Source organism: Octodon degus, unplaced genomic scaffold (genome assembly GCF_000260255.1).
Source record: "Octodon degus isolate 3935 unplaced genomic scaffold, OctDeg1.0 scaffold00056, whole genome shotgun sequence".
Classification (NCBI taxonomy): Eukaryota; Metazoa; Chordata; class Mammalia; order Rodentia; family Octodontidae; genus Octodon; species Octodon degus.
The window spans coordinates 534,850-553,994 of record NW_004524632.1 but is presented as its reverse complement, the minus strand read 5'-3'; the positions used below and the strand labels follow the sequence as shown (position 1 = coordinate 553,994).

Sequence of the window (19,145 nt, the reverse complement as noted above, 5' to 3'; positions counted from 1 at the left end):
AGACAGACAGACAGACAGACAGACAGAGACAGAGAGAGACAGACAGAGAGACAGAGAGTCTTCTGCTCTTCCATGTACTTTACTACCTTGGGGAATAACAGATGGGCTGATATGAAAGACACAAGTAAAATATTTATGAAAGGCAAAGCAATTGGGATAGTAAACTCATAAAACAATAATTTCCTCTACTATAGTCAGCAGCTTGTGCAAAAATGAGAATATTTTTACATAATAAAATGCACAGTGAAAGCTGCAGATGAAACCCTAAAACAGAAGCAGAAACATGCAAAGCAGAGCTTCCTTCGACACCCTGAAAAGGGCTTAGGGAGAGAGAAGCCGGCAGTGCCTCGTGGATTCTTCTGGCTGCTGTTACTCCTATAAGAAAAACTATTCTGTTCCCCCCACGGTCAGGCCTGCTGCGTAGGGCTTTCGCCATGTGCCCTGTGGACAGGGAGGGAGGCCGGGCCCCTAACGCCCTCTAGAGTGAGGTCCACGGGGTGGGCATTAGACAGGTTTGCAGGCCCTGTCATTCCTACCTTGGCAAAATACGCCTGGTCTTTTAATTTGGAGGCAGAGGCTCCAAAGACTATGGCTCAACCCAGTCTCCGCTGCAGTCTCGGAGCATGGCTGTGAGGGCGTAGGATGGGCGCAGAGGACCCAGGGCGGATGTGACAGAGGCGCCTGCACCCTGCCCCCTCCTAGACATCCTGACCCCATTGCTCTTGGGTCTGGAAATGAAAGCACTGCCCAGAAATGCCAAACGAACTTGCTCCCAGAGGACAGCACAGTCTGCAGAGCCCGAGGCTTGGCTGGCCTCTCTGCGGCAGTGGATGGTCGCCCCTCCACGTGGCTTGGAAACAGGAAAGTTCACCTGTCCCCAGCAAGCTGTGCCCAGGCTTTCCTGCGCAGACTTCTTCTCACACCATCCCAAGCGTCCCTTGTTCCTCAAAACACGAATATTCGGATGATCTTTAGACAGGATCTGCTCTGTGCCAGCAATAGGCACATAAAGAAACAGACAGCGACGCCTCAGCATGCTTGCTGGTCAAGATGTACAGGCGAGCACAAGTAACAAGAAGGGGCGGCTGCACGAGGGCCGCGCTGCACTGAAACCACAGTGTACTGGAGCAGCTGGCCTGGCTCCCACAGCAGTGCCGCCGCCGCCCGGAGTTCAGAGGTGCATGAGGAGGCGCAGGCGTGTGGTAGGAGAGGACAGTCCTGGAGCAGCGCAGGAGAAGCCACGGGAGGGCGCAGCTCCGTGGCAGGGCTCAGAGCGCAGCACCCTGGGTGTCCGTGGGCCTGAGGCCCAGGCTGCCCGCCTCCCCTGCAGGATGGAGATGCAGGGCCAGGAGTGCCTGACGTGGCGCAGTCACAGAACACCTGCGGGACTCCACAGTCCCGCAGCACGCCTGCTGTCACCTCTCCACCAGTCTCTGCTGAGAGGTCCTCGTTCTGCCACGTTGCTTAGGGAGCCCACGAGGGAAAAATCTGCGCGTGCTCTGCCCAGACATGTTCTCTGAGAGCTGTCTGCCTGTGGCTGGCTATGGTCTCCTGGCTGTGCAGAAAAGGAGCGTTCAGGAGGAAGCGCAGAGCCAGGTGCCGGTAGGACAGCGTTGCGGTGCTCAGGACAGCGCGGCTGGCTGGGCCCCGCTGCCTGGGCAGGGCGAAGCACCCAGCTGTGAAGACGCGGTTGCGTGGACCTCGTGACAGGTCTGACGTCGGGAGGACAAAAGCGTGAAGCATATGCTGCCGCCTTTGGGGCTGGGCAAGACTGTGGTAAGCGGGAAGGCCAGTGGGGAGCAGGTTCTGGGACCGGAGCTCTACCCTGTGCAGGGACTCTGTCCATGAAACTCCGAGCCCAGGGCCCCGCAGGCAGGCAGACCCGGGGCTGCGGGAAGACTGCACCTTGCGGCCGGCCTCGGGCCTCGGCGGCCAGGGCCCCATGGTGGGAGCTGCCCTTTGCCTAACTCTCTCCCGCCCTCCATGGTCTTGGCAATGACACCAGAATTCAATCGAGCCTAGACTTTGTAAAGAATGAAATAAAGTCCTCATGTGTGGGTCATTTTACAGCCACTTTCCATCAGGCATTTGTCCGGCATAGTCCATGTTTAAATGTCTTTATTATAGAAGTTTCAGAATATGCAGCTTCCCCGCCCTCCAGGATGGCACGGCTGTTCGCAGACTCAGTGAAGGAGCCTGAAGCGCACAGCGGAGCCGGGCGGGTGGGTGGGCGGGCGGAGACTGGTGCAGCCTCCCACCCCACACACCCGCTCAGAGTGCAGGCAAAATCCGGGGCTCGTAGTCCCTGGGGGCGGCCCGAGGAAAGGCTTCAGCGCCCAGAAGATGGTGCGTTCCCCCGCCTGGCACATCATCTCCATCCCAGTTACTGCTTTGTGTTTAAAGTATTCCTGTGCTAAATGCAGTTCTATGGGACGGGAACACACCCAGTACCCGAGTGCACACTTCGGCATCAAATTAGCTTGTGAGTCCTTAAGGACAGGCTCGGGTCTCAGTGCATCCGGTGGTGGTCGGTGGCCCTGAAGCCCTGGCGTCTGCCGGAGAGGTCGCGGACACACGCAGAGACCCGGAAGGCGGCGGAAGTTATCTTCCAGCCTCGCCTGGTTGTGGCTTCCAGCGCACGGCCAGTGAGGCTCCTGGTTTTGTATACATTCAGTGAAAAGAAAGACCAGTGACGGCAAAGTCATTAAAACGTTCGTGCAGCTGGATCGCTCGTAGAACCCAAACTACACCAGGAGGCCCAGAGCTAAAACTTGTTTCTGGTAAAGCTGAGTGTCGTAAAAGAGTGAGTGTGAGCACTCCTGTCACCGTGCTAGCCCTGCTGTCTGCCGTCACAAATAAGGATGCTACCCTTTGGGCTAGGGTTGGGGTGGGGGTAGGGTCAGGCTCAGGATTAGTCTGCTAAGAACCTGAGTGAAATCAAAGCCCTCCGCCTGCAGCCCGCACTGCTGTTCCCTGATGCTGTCTCCAGCCAGTCCCAAGGAGCAGAGTGCACAGAGCTCGCGGGAGAACAACACTCACGGGCCTTGAGACCGCTAACTCATTTAACAGATTATAAAGCTTTGCCGTGGACCTTCAGCTCCGCACGTGGCACTCTGGCCAGTTCGTGGATTATCACAGCTGACCCTGAGACTTCCTCCAGCAGGCCCTGCTGTGCGCGCTCTGCGCGGCGCTGGACCAGTGTGGAAGTGCGTACTAACGTGCACGATGGTGAGCAGGACATACCCAGAAACTTGACATGCAGCGACCAGGCCAAGTTAAAGTGGGTTTTGACCATAACTTGCACCCGTGCGGTGTCCTTCCTGCACGGCCACCTAACCACCTCCTGTCACTCTGTCTTGCAGCTTCCGCCAGCACCTATGTCCCCACGGTGTGCAACGGGCGCGAAGTCCTGGACTCCACCACCTCCTCGCTGTGACCTGCCTCCAGGCAGCCCTTGTTCTCAGACTGTCGGTCACACATGCCCGCGTGCAGCTCCAGAACGCAGAGATGGAGTGAGAAGACCCTGGACCTTCTTAGAAGCAGTACATAAATTATTTTTGAGGACTGTAACGTGATGTGCTAGGACTTTCTAGGCTGATTTTAGTGCCCCTACTACTAACGGTTCCCCAGAACACAGAAATAACCACTGTTTACAGAGCTGAGCTTTGGTGACAGGGTCTGACAGCGTCAGTCTACTAAAAACTACGGTGGCAATATTAGGTAACTTTTTTTCCTATCAAGTTTTGTAGGTTCTTGTTGTAACTAACTTAGGACGAGTTTCTATGTTGTACATTAAAGTTACATTCTGTGTAACAGACTGTTTTTCTGAGCACAAAATAAAAATCAAATGTATTAATGTAAAGACATTGGGAATAAAACCTTCCAGGATTTCCAGCATGGGGGAAATGTTTGTCTTTTGTGAGTCTCTCAGGGTAACATGGACCCTGCCAGTCATTTCTCCTTTTGGTTTTGGAAGGATTGCCCATGCGTACCCCCTCCCATCCACACGAGCCTGGGCTGGAGGGGGATCTGGACTTCGTCACAGGTCACAGAGGCCAGGTAGCAGCTGGTGGCACCGCTGTGGCCCCAAACACCCTTCACAGGCAGGAGCTGGGACAGTGTCCCATCCCACACAGGAAGCGCTCCCCACCCAGCCAAGTGACAGTCCCAGGAAAAGCATGCAGGCACACAAACTTGTCGTAAAATGTTTCACTTACTCAAATAAGAGAAAATCTAAGAAGTGTGGGCTAAAACTGGATTATTTTTACTAATTCTGTGCTATTTCTATCAACATTTTAGTAGCTTTTCTTTTTCTTTTTTTTCATCTTTTTGAAACAGAGTTTCACTATGCAATTCAGGCTGGCCTTGAACTTGCTTTATAGCCCAGGCTGGTCTGTAACTCACAGAAATCCTCCTGCCTCAGCCTCCTAAGTGCTGGAATAACAGGAGTAAGCCACCACACCCAGCTGCAGATCACTTATTAACGTAGGAAAAGTTACTGAGAACACATGTGTCAGGTCTCGTGTCAGGCTCCATGGCCACATTATGTAGCTTCCGATTGCTGATGGAAGAAAAACACCACAAACTGTGTGGCTTAAAAACCAAAAGACGCATTTTCTCTCAGTTACAGAGGCCGGAAATCTGAAAAAGGCCTATAGGGCCGTGCTCTCGGCAAGCCCAGAGGAGCCTGTGCGTCCCTCCTGCAGGGTCTGGGGGGGCCGCCCCACTGTGCTCACACTGCTCCCAACCATCTTATCTTCGCCAGGTTCTCTCGTGAGTGTCCAGAAAGGACACTCATCAGTGGGGATTTGGTGCTCTCTGTGATAACCGAGGACAAGCTCATCTCCACCCTCCTTTAAGCAAAGTCCTTCCCCCAAATAAAGCAACATCCAAAAATCAACGGACAGGTACACAAAAGCCCGCAGAGCCAGGCCCGGAACACGAAGGTGTCAGCTGCATTTGAATCCACAACCGCGTCCACCCGTCCAAAGCCCACCGCGTGGTGGGGCAATGGTGTCCTAGTTCCTGAGTTGTCTTTTTCAAACAGGAACCTGGGGCTGGGGGAGTGAGCGGGCAGGTCGGGTAGGAGATCCATGGCACTAAGCAGCAGCAGTTCCTCTCCCGAGGCTGCACCTGCAGGAAGAACAGCTGAGCACGTGGAGCCAGCGCCTGCTCGGGGCAAGGCAGGGAGTGGCTGCAGGGGGCGGCAGGGCTCGGGCTCGGGCTCGCGCGGGCAGCAGATGGTGGCCAGCCAAGACGACCTGCAGCCCTTCCCGCCAGACTGGGTATGGGTGGGGAGGTCACGTCAGGTCTGGGCGGGAGTTGGGCTCTGGCCGGGATGCCGCGCCGCGCTGCACGCTGAGCAGGTGCCAGCCCTCAGCATTTCCTCCTTCGTTCATGCGCACCTTGTTTCTGATTTGAAAATGCATCGTCTAACTGGCGAGCTCGAAACTAATCTTCACAAACATTCACATTTCCCCTCCCTCCCTTCTGCTCCCCCTTCCCATCCAACAGGATCTCCCAACTTCCCAGTTCCCGTCTGCCGGTGGCTCTTTATTACCCTGTGGAGTTCTCACGGAAACAGAAAAAATCATTCAATATTTAAACTTGTGTACAGGAAAATAGCCACTGCAGTTTTTTTTATTTTACATAAGCCATTGAAAAAACACGTCTGCTTTTTTAGAACAAAAATAACATTTCGTTCTTCTAGAATATAGAAGTGGTTGAGCTGATCCATTTTTGCAAAACTTCCTTCCTGAGTTTAAGAGACCCTGGCTGAATGATGTGTCTCATTCACTACAGCACACACATTAGAATCTAACTACATGCTCAGTTATCCTCGATTTTGGAGTCTTTGTAGATCTCGGGGTGTCCCCTGTCCTCACCGGCTTAAATACTATTTTCCTGCCCATCAAGTCTGTGCAACAAAAGAAGCAGTTGTGATCTTTAAATTGTGAGGACTCGGCTGGAGGAGCACACAGAGGACAGAGATGCGACGGCTGGCGCAGAGCCTAACTCAGCCTGCGCTTCGTCTGCACGCCCACATCGCTCCTGGCGAGTCCCTGGCTTTGTTCATCCGTCCAGGCACCGGCTCTGGGCTCCAGAGAGTGCCAAGCAAGGGCTATGAGCACACAGAAGCCAATGAGCATGAGCTGCCGGGAAGCTGGGTCATGAGCAGAGAGCTGAGGACAGCAGTCCTGACCCACAGATAGGCAAGGTCTGTGCTGGTCCCTGACAGTCAGGTCTGCACTGTTCTCACTGGCTTAACTTTTATTTGAAATGCAGTATAGATGATGTGAAATTAGTTACCTGAGATAACAGAAGCAATGCCCCCTCCAACCAAGTCTACCAAATGTTACAGCCTACTTTAGGGCCCTCCTTCCAGGAGTTATTAGTAAGATAAAGAAAATTCCCCAAATACAAGCTTTCATGAGACAGTAGGTTCAAGGACACCAAAGCTGTTTCTTGAACCACCAATCAGGAAAGACTTCCTAAACATCTTTCAAAGTTCTTTAAGTATTAAAATAGGACTTGGCCAAAATTAGAGAAAAAGAAGGGCTGCAAGGACAGCCAACATTTTGGCCCTAGCCTTTCAAGGTCAGTGCGGACTCAGGACATAGAAGAACCTGTATCGTAACATCCTGTAACTCAGTTGTGTCCCAAATTTCCTGATCAAGGAGATTATGGGGCCACAGAGGAAAGTGATCGATGATGTAGTGTCTAAGGAGAGTCATAGGGAGAGAAAACATTCTCTCAGGCTTTCACAGAGAGCAAATTGGTTAAGCAATGGCTGTGACTCATCCACATGGCTGATGCTGACAAAGGATCTACAAACTGTGGTACAGGGTTTCAGGGTAAATCCTGAGGGGATTTGACTGACCTTGTCAGATACAAAAGTTATGTTTTTTGTTATATAGGTCTTACTTTAGTCTTGGTCTTAACCATCTAACAGAAAAGTATAAAAATGAGGTATAAAACATAAAGCCATATTAATATGCTGAGCTCTAAAAAGCTCGTCAACAACTTCTGACATTGCCAGTGCTGTGGATAACCCACTACTATTATGGACTGCTGGACTATATTGGATTACTTTGCTGAATTCATGCACCTACAGTATATGAACGGCAATGGAATACCCATCTCTGACAAAACAAAACAAAAAAAGGGAATACAAATGAAGGACCATTTTGTATCTGTATATGCAGAATAGTTGGGATAGCTATACAGCCACTCTCTTAATTCAATGAGAAGAAAGATTTGTACTAACAGTGTTTGGACAGGATATCGTGTCTGCATCTTATACTATGAATAACTACTATGAAGACAACAATATACAATGTATTAAAACTGTCCTAATCGATTTTGAAACTGTCTCATTGCTATTCGTTTCTCAATAAAATTAATTTAAAGAAAATAGGTCTTGATCATTGTGGAAAGCCCGGGGCGTGCCTCATCTTACCAAACGAGAAGCAAGCAAGGGCTCCAGGGCAGGGCCTGGAGAATCTGCGCTGGAGCTCCTCTCGTGCGCCATCCATTGGCCCCAGGTGTTTGACATGGATTTATGTGTGAGCTGGAATGTGCCTTTTGATGCCACTTGTCCCAGCAATATCATATAAGCCTCTAAGACAGAAGACGGCAAGCTCTTGCTAATCTACTGTGCACCCATTTACTTGTTCTGGTTTTGTCCTCTGCCAGTTAATATCGGCAGTGAGTCCCAGCACTACAGGACGACTCAGGAGAGCATCTGCTTCGTCTCTGGGGGACTGAACTGCGGACGGCAGGTGACAGGTCATTTTCTCCCTGCACCCTCCAGGGTTCACCTCGCTGTCATGGCAGTGAGCTCATATTGAAGAGCACTGTGCAGAAAGGCTCTTCTGACCAATGTGGTATGGCTGTGGACATCCACACCAGGGCCAGGCAAAGTCTACCCGACCTCCTGTTCAAAACTGTTGAGCTAAGAAGGCAACTATATTTTTAAATGACAGGTAAAACATCAAAAGAGGAATAAAGATGTAGAGCTTAAAGCTGCAGTTCCAGGGACCACAGGTGCAGGCCCATGCAGAGGAAGCCACCCCTGTTCCTCGTCCCCAGCCGCTCTCAGGCCACAGTGCAGAGCACCAGGGACCACAGGCCGCAGGCGCGGGAGATGCCCTCCTGCCCAAAGCAGCCTGCCGGTCTGCCATCTGGCCCGTCTCTGCCCGGGACTGAGGAAGTGAATGTTGCTTTGCTTTCCCGGCATGAGGCAAGCGTCTGGGCTTTCTTAGAAGTTTTCTTTCCTCTGAATTTCTTCATGAAGAAACTAATTCAGACTGTTTTCTGTATTTGTAACTGCTATACCAGAAGACGGGGCATTCAGGCCCTCTGAGGATCTTGTCTGCCTGTCACTCCCGTGAGAAGATAAATGTGAGCCTATGTGGACACCCATCAGCACCTCCCTAGCCCCAGGACACTTCCTTTTCACAAGGAGGAGAGAAGATCTAATTCCTCCTGCTGGGAATGACCCCGAGCCAAGGAGAACAGCTCCGGGAGAGGCGGCAAGTGACAGCTGGCCAGCTGGGTCCTTGGTGAACGCGAGCTGTGACGGCGCAGTGACCCAGTGCAAGCAGTTCCGTGGGACAGCTTCAGCCAGCTCTATCTTTGGGAAGAAAAGAGTGACGAACGTCTAGACAAGAATACTGTGAAGTTTTAATTTCATAGGAAGGATGTGATTATCAATAACCAAAGAATGGGAAGGTCAGCAATGGAATTCAGTCTTTTCAATCAAGCACACACGTACATTGTTCAACACTGTTGATGGCATGACAGGCGACACCCGTACAAGGCACCCTCTCATCCAGGGCAACACTGATTTAAATAGGTCTTGGCAGAGTGCCAAGGGAGGTTACAGGTGACAGTCGGTTTAATGAAGTGTTTAAGGCTTCAAAAATGTGCCTTTTAGAAAAATAACAAATACCACTTTTTCTACCACGGGCGGGGGAAGGAGAACAAATGCCGATTAAATCTGTCTGTTTAGCCTTTCAACATGTCGCTGGGTTTGCAAAGGCCAGACAGAAAACTACACTGAATTCTATAGCCAGAATGATACTGACAATTTTCCTCATAATACTCTTCCTGTCACTGTTCTTCAGCTCTTGGAATAAAAAGACAACCCATTGAAACCTAAAGGAGCAAGACAGCCCCTTCCCAAAATGGGACAGAGCTGACAACATTTACTTAATATCTAAAATTAGAAATAAGATAAATTCTTTAGTATCAACTACCTTTTCCGAGAGTTCATTAAAATTTAAGGCATTTTTGACATGTCAGAGATTTTGGCCCCGTGACAAGAGAAAGCAGCAGGCAGGGGCAGACCCCAATTACCTGGATGGCCTGGGACACACAGGTATGCACAGCAGGGGGGGCGGCGACAGGCAGGAGCTGCCAGCTCTGTCCGGGCGGCCACGCGCCTTGGAGCGGGCACTCGTCAGGTGTACTGCACTGTCTGCTTGAAGTTTTATCGAAGTGGGGAAAGACACTGATACCCTGGTCACAGGACAAAATGAGCAGTGCCACGTCCTGCCTCACAAAAGGCTGCAGAACTCTGTTGCTGAGTGGCATCCTCCTTGAGGCACATGGCAAAGAACAATGTGACAGACTTCATCCAGCTAACGGGCAACAGTAAAGACAGACATGAAGCGGACATCTGCTCCACAGTAGCAAAGGGTCAAGCCTGTCACCCACCACCAGACAAATAGCACACCACAGCAACAAGGGCAGCCCCACAGAACTGTGTGTTACAGGTCATACTTCACAGAAATGCCCAGACACGTTCATCAGGTGCCACCCGTGTGCCCTGCCACTGTGGCCAGCCACGAGCTGTTATAAAATCTGGGTAAAGATCTACAAAGATCACTGTTTATTGGAAACAACCAGGCCACCTTAGGTCAGCAATGCCAGGAGAATTCCCTTTTCCTTGGCTCTAAATAAAGTTTACACAAAATTAGTCAAATCCATCTTCAAACTTTTTTCAGTAAATGTCATATAGGGGCCGGGGAGATGGCTCAGTAGGATAAGCGCTTGACTGGCAAATGCAAGGATCTGAGTTCAATCCCCGGTTCTGGAAAAAAAAAAAAAAATGTCATATGAACACTAATAACCCATTTAAGACATCACAACTTCCTGGGTCACGCTGGAATGACACTTACTTCACAGGTCCTTTGGTACCTCCACATTCTCAACATGAACATAATTATATATCTTCCAAAACTGAACTCCTGCTTCATAGGTGTGAAAAGATCCCCCCCCCCACACCAGACCGTAACTCACAGTCTTGGAGCAGAAACCTGCTGTGCCTGGCTTGGGGAAGGGACCCCTGCCCTGCCTCTGGAGACCGCAGAGCCATTCCAGAGCCGACAGGGATGCTGTGCTGACGGCGCCCCGCACTCTCGTCAGGGTTGTGTGACTATTGGACCTGCAGGCTCGCCCCCCTCAGCCTCTGGCCCCCGCCGTGTCGAGCCCCCCTTCTGCATACTAGGTAAGCCAGGGCTTCTCACTGTCTTTTACATTTTTTAAATACTCCTTCCAGCTTTGGGGCAAACTCTTCTTGCGAATGCCAACAAGGATGGAGTTTCAAAGGTGGTTAGAAATAAATACCCCGCGCACGTGCCAATTCCCCTAAAATGTCACTGAGAAGTCTGTGAAATCAAGAGAAAATACCCTATAAACACGAAAGTTTATTGTCTTTCATTGACTAACATTTTTAATAGAAAAGATGATTTAAGGTCTGTTGGGAAAATAAATAATGGAAAAAATAATTATACCTTAGAAAATTTTTCTCATCTTTTCCAAAATATAAACAAACATAAACAAGATCTCAGGCCTGTGCTCGCCTCCGCACTGCAGAACACGCCCACTAATGGACAGGAGAGGGAAGGCCACCTGCTGGTCCCTGGCATGCACCTGGGCACAGGCCTGTGTGCCGCCGGGCACGCGGACGTACGGCAGCTCTTCCTGAGTGAAGCCTGCGTGCAGTCGAGGTCCCGCCATTTGCATTGCTTGGTTTGGCAAAGTCCTGGAGCGCTTGGGTAGGCAATCTGAGCTCTCAGCAGCACAGCCCATGAGGAAGCCCCATCAGAGCACAGTCCTAACCGTGGTCCTGCACAGCTGGGGAGTGGCTTTCGTGGACCACGTCTCTGAAGCCCACAGCATGACCACTTCACATATTGGGGCATCGTGAGGATTTCAGCTGAACAGATTCAAAATGTTCTTCCTTTTCCTAAAGAAAAATACCAAACACATAATCAACACAGTGGAATTCCAATAATATTTAGGATCCCAATAGCCCAGAAAGAAAGTTCATTTTAACCTATGCACCTGCCACTTGTCATTAAGACTCTACACTTACTAAAGTAAGCTGGCAGGTATAAAACAGGCAGCATGCCTGCCCTGAAGGACACTTGGATGTCCAAGGGATTAGACAGGCAGATCCAGGACAACACAGACTTGACCGCAGCAGACAGCACAGGGTGCCCACAACGCCCGTGACACAGCCTTCAGGCCCTTCCGGGCACACCGACCTTGGTGCCAAGCCAGTGACCTTGCCCTGCTGACTGTCGGCAAATGGAACTGACAGAAACTAAGTAATCTTGAGCCGATGCAGGCTGACAGAAGAGCGAGGACAGCAGGACGAAGCCACAGAACACCCGTGTGACACAAGATCAGCTGAGGCACGGGCATCTCAGGAAAGCCTTTAGGTCCATGCCTGCTCAGGATACTACAAGCCGCCTCAGGTCCTACATCCAAGTTTTAATTAAATATTCCATTTCTGCTGTTACAGAACACATTTAAAGTATAACCCACTAAATAAATTATTTTCCTTTAATGATAAAAATTAAACAGGAGGTGGGATTTATCCCAACATTTTAATTACTAAAGTCAGAAAAAAAAAATAAGGCTTCAGGGCTTCAGGAATGGGAATACAAGAGAGACTCAGGATTATTTCTAAAATAGAATAGCAAGAGCTGCCCTACTCAGTGTGGAAACACTTGTGTCTGCAGTGAGGCTCATGAGGAGAGGGAGCAGGCAGTGGTGTGGCCCGGCTGCAGTCCCAGAGCTAGGACAAGGCTCCCCAGCATGCAGCGGCGCCGACACCGGAGCTGCTCTGCTGCTGCGAGGACAGCCGCTGGGCCTCAGCTCTCCAGACAGCTCTACAAGAACCTGCCTGGAGCCTCCTGCTTGCAGCTGCAGCCAGCTGGAAACAACCACTGAGGACTTGGACATCACCGAGCGCAAGCTGCTGCAGGGCTAAGAAAATGGGCATCACAGATAGCTGCCCTCCTGGTGCAGGTAGCTTCTGAAAGGAAGGGCTTCCGGAGAGGCCTGTGGCAGTAGTCCCAGACTAGATGGTCAGAACTTGGGCTGCTGCACCACCGCCGTGCCCGCCCAGCAGTGAGGCGCTTCCACCCTCTGATGGCTGCACAGCCATCCCCCACGGGGCCCATGCTGTGCAGGCACATCCCTGCCCCGGGGCCCTCCTGTGGGCATCCCACTGCAGGAGCAGCTGCCCCAAGCCCCTGGGCCATGCGGGACAGTCGAGTGTACATGTGAGGTCTGTCCAGCAGCTGAGCCTGATGCCGCCCAGCAGACACTCACACAGGCCACTCCATCAGGCGTCCTTGAGCAGAGGCCCTTCACAGGCCATGTGCCGCCCCGTGGCCACACAAGCCTCAGGCCGATGCTGTACACAAAGGGTCTGTAATTGGTGATTGGCCAACAGGAGGCTCTGGCAGCAGGGGCAGCCTTGCTCCACAGCCCCCTCAGCTTCACGTCCCCCACACCCACCGGCGACAGCACTTCTAGAACTGCTGCGAGCTGTGGCCAAACTCCACACAGAACTCAGTCTCATTTCCACGCCGCACCTGGAGCCACGCCCGCAGCTGACCAGCAGGGCAGGAAGGGCCCACGAGCCTTGCTTGTGCACACATTTGAGCAGTGAGCTGTCACTGCCTCCGTGGCACCTCAGGCTCAGACTATGAACATGTCCTCCAGGAAATGGGCACCCCCAACTCTCCTGCACAAAACCAGTCAGTGGTGTCCTGGACGTCGAAGTCCCATGTGTGCACAGGCCTGCTGCGCTCTGTACTGGGGATCTGACGCGGTCCAAGCCCAGCTGCAGCACACACAACCAAAACCCACAGGACTTCCGTGCTCTGTGGGTAGAAGCTAAGGGTCCTCAGAGACAGCTCATCCTTTAGTAACACTCCTCGATGTTCACTGCCTTTGGAGCAATTACGTATGGCCCCTGTGGTCCGTGTGCCACTTGGAAAGCTACAGACTGGTACAGTGCAGTCACCATCATTGGGGCCAAGGGCCCTGGAAGCCCACTTAGCTTCTGTTCAAATCACGTACCCTAGTCGACTGCACAGCCACCCACAGGAAGCACCGCCTTGTGAAGGTCAGCACAGAATCGAGCTGCTGCAGAGGCTGCCAAGGCTGGCAGCCGCCCTGGAGGTGCACCGATGTCTCATCCCAGGCACAGAGCACTGGCTCTGTTCTCTGGTACAGACATTACCACTAAGAACCAGGGCTCATGCTGAAGCCTACCGGTCTTGCCCAAAGAAGCTGATGGCATCCTGCCTCTCAGCTCTGAGGTGGCTGCACTGACCAGCAAGCTCCAGCCTTGCCTGGTCCGTGCCGCAGAAGGTCTGCATGGCAACTGCAGCCTTACGGACGGTCTGAAGCTGACCAGCACTTCTGAGCACAAAGCCACCTAGAAACAGGCCCAGAGTAGAAACACTCAAGAGAACCTCCTGCACCTCCTGTCCTCCAGGGGCCTCTCAGAAAGTGACTCATGATGGCCCTGACCATTTCCCTTGCCACTTCCTGCTGTACACTACTTAAGAGCGGCAATGTGCCACCAAGCAGGGCTCTCCATAGAGGGGAAGCATCTCTTCTTGGCCTGCTTGTGGAGAACCACAAGAAAGGGACACACACAGATGGATGGACAGACAGAAGGATGGGGACACACACACACACTGCACAAACACCTTGTCTGAAAGTCTGGGATGCTGCCTGACCAGTCCTGGGAAAGAAATGTCCTTATTTCCTCTATTTCCTCCAAGAGCAACCCCCGGGCTGCCTGGGTACAACCTCGAGTGACAGCCAAGCTGGGAAGCTCAAATGCAATTCCAGTTCAACCCTCACCCATACTTCTGCCCAGCCAGAGCACTACACTCAGCACACACCCTCCAATGGCCCAGTGAACCGCAGTGGGCACACACCGGGTCTCCACGACACTTTAGAATGTTGCTGTCCCTCTCGCACCTGTGCATTTGGAAGAACAGATCTAGGTCCCTCTGAGGGAGGAGGAGAAGGTGACACTACAGTGCCTGGAATGGGGGGTCAGCAGCCACCACCAAGGCCCGTGGGCAGTAGCACCTCAGATGCAGACATGCAGGGAGAAGGCATGTCGGTGACCATTTGACTTTCACAGTCACCCTATCACTGTACCCTGGCGTGGCTCCCAAACTGGCGGAAATGCCTTTGACTGCTACGTCTGCCTGTCCCTCAACATGCCCCCATCACTCTGGCTGCTGCGTGCTCAATCTGACTGAGGAATCCAGGCGCACCAGGAGATGGCCCTGCTCCTGCCCACAATGAAGTCAGCTAACACCTCCACGCTTCACCCAGTCACCCGGGGCACAGCTATCACCCCTCCCCGCCGGTGGCATGGACAAGTAGAGAAAAGTGGAAACAACTCTCCTCAGGCAGTGTCCTCACGGACAAAGGAGAGATGATTACTTGAGATGAATTAAAACCTGACATTAACAGCCACCAAGGAGACCACCCGTGCCACATGCCACGTATCTGTAAGCTTTCCTTCCAGAGCCTCGTGTCCACCTCCCAGGCATATTCCTATGGAGACACCAGCATCAGCTGGGTTCTCTCCAATGTGTCCTCTGTGCCTGATCTTCTACAGAACTGCCCTGACCACAGAACAAAGGATGAGGGCCCAAGTGCAGGACGGTGCTCCACACGGCTCCTGACAGCAGCCCACAAAGACAGAACCAGGGAGCTTGCTGGAGCTCACTCGCTTTTAAAGATTTCCATGCCTTTTCCACCCGCATCTTCTAGAAAAGCATCTCGGTGCCCACGTGAGGGCCTTGGGCATGAAGAGAATGCTGGCCGGCTTTCTAGAGCAGCCCGCCAGCTAATGTCCTTGCTTCAGCTAGCTGTGTGGGACCCTGCAGGTGGCGGAGGGAAGTAACGCAGCCCGCCTCCCCCTCCTGCTGAAGTCTCATCGGCACTGGCTTTATTTCTACTTAAACTCTGCATAAAGCAAATGGTGTGAACCCAGCCTCTTCCAGTCTCCTTCATCAGCGCTGGGTGGATTAATGCAGTGCGGGCAAACTTCACTAGGAACCAGCATGGCAGAGAACTCAGGACACTGGGGAGATAATTCTCCACGGTTTTCTGACATTTCTACACAGCTTTCGAATGAGACACTGATTTCCTTTTGCTCCAGACTACTTCTTACAGAATGCTGCATAAAATTCAGCCTTAGAAGATAAAGATACAGCCCCTTTCCAAAGCAAAGGGAGGCTTGCTTACACCCCCGCTGAAGCGATGGACAGGCAAGCTGCCCATCTAATACAGAAAGATACTTCCTCCTTTTAAAGCCAGGATGGGCTAAGAATTAAAAAAAAGAGGGGATAACTTCACATTGGTTCTGAAAATTCAGACTTCCAAAGCTTACAGTTCCTTTCTGGTCATGCAGCCACGTGTGACCATTTTCTCTGCATGTGGCTTGGAGGGAACTGGGACTTGGGCAGCAGGGGTAGGTCTGGCTGCTCTGCTTAGGGCGTCCGGGAGTACGACACTGTCCTTTGTCTCTGGCCAGGAGTCCCACACCTTCTAAAGCACTCAAGAAACCGTGGCAGTCTCAACTGTGAGCTGCCAAGTTGGGTGCAACTTTCCGCTCTGAGCAATCATCGCATGTACTATTACACCACGTCAGCACCCTTCCCGAAGTCGATATTAACAGACAAAACTAACTGCTAGTAGAAGGGCAGGACAGTTTAGTTTATTCCTAAACAGTGTCCTGTAACACAGGTGAGTGCCAAGTTAGGAAGGCAGGGGAAAGGCGGCCTATGCATTCTCCACAGTGGAAGCGTTCGTCACGTCTCCGTCCTGCTGGAAGTCACCTGGCAGGCAGCCCTTTCCTCGTGCCATGCTTATTTTTAATCATGAATGGATAAGCTGGTAATTTACAGCTTTTAAGTTAATAGTAGAGGATGTCAAGAAAACAGGACGTTGTGAAACAAGGTTTCACAGGACGTTGGGTACAGTAGTCATTCTAAAGCCAAAAAACGTGAATCCATCTGATGTGCTACCTCAAGTATCACACTAGTTCATTAAATTTTATTTTCTCTATGCAAAATGGTCTTGTAAAATAAACACCAAAGTATGGGTGTATGTCAGATATTTAAATTGCTTCTCCTTAAAGTATCTGCATAAAAACCCAGTTACCACAAAGCTGTATTGCTTGGAAGGGTCGCCCCTCTCTGCAGCTCCCACAACGCAGCTGCCAAGTCAACAGTGCAAATGCCAACGAGCATCGAGCACACACACTCCGAGAGACCTGACCTCTGCTCTCACTGCGCTACGGCCCCAGGCGACAGCAGCCCCGCAGACACGCCGCGTTCAGCAGCTGTGGCCACACAGTCCATCGCTTGTACATACAGAAAGTCCTCACTTTGCATTGTATCAGCGGTGCCTAACTCGTTTCTGCTTTGTTAACCAGTAAAAATGCTGCTGCACGGAGTGTCCTGCGCTTGCACCACGTGGCTCTCAGCGTCTTTCTGTTGGGCGGACAGCCCTGAGACACAGACCGCGGACGGGCAGGGACTGTATGCATGCCCTAGGTTAACACAGCCTGATTTATGAACATTTAGCAATCCATGTTAAGATCCTGTTCCCACCTTTGTTGCAAAGGATTTGAGCTTTCCCAGGAGCGACTGTTTATTGGAATACACAACTTCTTCCTCATTGTCTTCCCCTTCCATGATGGCGCAGCTGTCTGCAGCTGGGAGCTCGCCCTCCTTCGAGTTTGTTGTCATCACTAGCTTGGAATATTTGTACTCCAATCTAAATCATGGTAAACAGAGTAAATAATAATAAATAAGGTGTGCACTTATACAAATCAGGCAATGCCAGCTGACTAAACTGTCTTCTCATAATGTAGATGCTCTACCAATTGAAGACCAATTCTGTGTTCCTGATTACCAATCGCCCAGATGGAAATATTTCCTAACACGTCAGAGAATCTGTTCAATAGTTAGTCCATTTTACATTAAATTGTCCAATTATTAAAGATATTTGCACTTTCCTTATGTGGATGCTGATCCACTATCACATTTTCTAAAGTTCAATTCATAAGGACGAACATATTCAACAGGCAAGTATACTTAACTTTCTACCTCAGATATGACAATCATGCTAGATAGAATATACATTTTCCACAGCACTCTGAGATGCAAATCATTACAAAAGATTCAAACACGTTTCAGATGAATGCATGTTCAGGGGTTGGACTCAATATTCAATCCCAAATTCTTGGAGAAGTGAAGTAAATGTGATATTTGTTTATTCATTTAATCTATTTCTTTGCAAGTATCTGCCCATACAAATTTGAAAAGAAAAAGTGGAACAAGAAAACATCATGGTGTTATAAAAAGAAACACCAGAGAAATCCTGCCTTCCAGTCTCAGCTCTCTGCCATCTACTGGCAACCTGGAACGTCCGTGTCTCTGTGTGTGGTGACAAATGAATCTATGCTCAGTGACCTCTGGCGTTCTGTGATTGTCACCAGAATGACGACCACATCCGCAGCAGCTTTCTCAGGGGCCTCTCCTATAACTCCTCCACCAGGAGGTGGCCCAGCAGCTGACAGGACCTACGGGACAAAATGCTTCACAACGCAAATGAGCCTTCCAGTCCTTCAAGACCAATCTGGCACAGTTACTCACTTTTGATTCTTTTTCCAGAAGTAGCATGTGAGGGCCACCAGCAAAACGGCAGTGAAAGCTCCCACACCAGCTCCCACTTTCAGCCAAAAGTCGATAGTTTCACAGGCCGACAGCTTTTTCTCAGGCAAAGAAATTCCTTTAATGCACCATTTGGGTTCATTCCACACATACAAGGTTTCCTTTGAAAACAAGCAAGTAGAACCACAGATGATATGAGAAATGAGTCACAGTCAGTGGTCAAACCTGACCCACCTGAGGGTCACGTCTCGCCAGAGGAAGAGTCTGCCGACCCTCCCCTCACAGTGGACACTGAGGACGGTGCTGCTTTCCCTCAAGAGCTGCTCCAGCAAGAGAAGACAGAGATGAGAACGGACAGGAGAGAGGACGTGAACGTGCGTGCAGCTGAGACGCGGGTGTCACATGGGAGGCCCTCAGCCCGTCTGAGGCGGCTGTGGGGGCCGAATTAAAAGGGGCTCCATGCGCATACATCTCTGGAGCCTGTTTTCCTCAAATTTATCAACACCTGACTTGTTAATTATGACTTCCCGTGAAAGCTCAGGTTGCTTGCTACTGTAAATCAGAATGGATTCCTGGCCCCTCGCACACACCCACAGCCCCACCTCGCCCTCCAGTAGCACAGCAACTGCCTCAGCCTCAGGGAGCCGGGCCCTGCCGTGGCCAGCATGGGTGGCAGGCATGCCGACAGACACACAGCCTATCCCCGCTGCTCCAGGACGAGCGGGCTGTGTCTGGGTCACACTGCCCCCTGGGCCGGCCACCTCCCACAGCAGGTGTCTCAGTTCTTCCAAGGCAGTGTCCACAAGTAGCAAGGCACAGCTAAGCAAGAAATGCCACAGTCAAGACAATAGGCCAAAGAGAGAAATTAAAGAAAACTGAAGGGATCAAATAGTAGATCAGAAATGAAAATCAGAATTCAGTTGCAGTTCTTTATACATTTCAAAATATACAGCAACCAGTAGCAGTGTGAATATATATATATATAAATTTGAGGAAAACAGGCTCCAGAGATGTATGCGCATGGAGCCCCTTTTAATTCGGCCCCCACAGCCGCCTCAGACGGGCTGAGGGCCTCCCATGTGACACCCGCGTCTCAGCTGCACGCACGTTCACGTCCTCTCT

The 19,145-nt window shown here is 51.2% G+C and overlaps 2 protein-coding genes across 2 annotated transcripts in view; one reads left to right on the top strand and one right to left on the bottom strand.

Annotated features, from left to right (window-relative positions):
- Positions 1-3,436, top strand: part of Grm3 (glutamate metabotropic receptor 3) — a 72,993-nt gene extending 69,557 nt beyond the window's left edge. Inside the window, exon 5 of the mRNA XM_004633580.1 lies at positions 3,363-3,436. Within this exon, the coding sequence (XP_004633637.1) occupies positions 3,363-3,436 (74 nt within the window). The remainder of the gene's footprint in view (positions 1-3,362) is intronic.
- Positions 3,437-10,471: 7,035 nt separating this feature from the next.
- Kiaa1324l (KIAA1324 like) overlaps positions 10,472-19,145 on the bottom strand; it is a 66,075-nt gene continuing 57,401 nt past the window's right edge. Inside the window, exons 19-21 of the mRNA XM_004633579.2 lie at positions 18,006-18,184; positions 16,959-17,124; positions 10,472-11,254 (exon numbers count right to left, since the gene is read on the bottom strand). Coding sequence (XP_004633636.1) covers positions 11,195-11,254; positions 16,959-17,124; positions 18,006-18,184 — 405 coding nt within the window. The 3' untranslated portion in view covers positions 10,472-11,194. The remainder of the gene's footprint in view (positions 11,255-16,958; positions 17,125-18,005; positions 18,185-19,145) is intronic.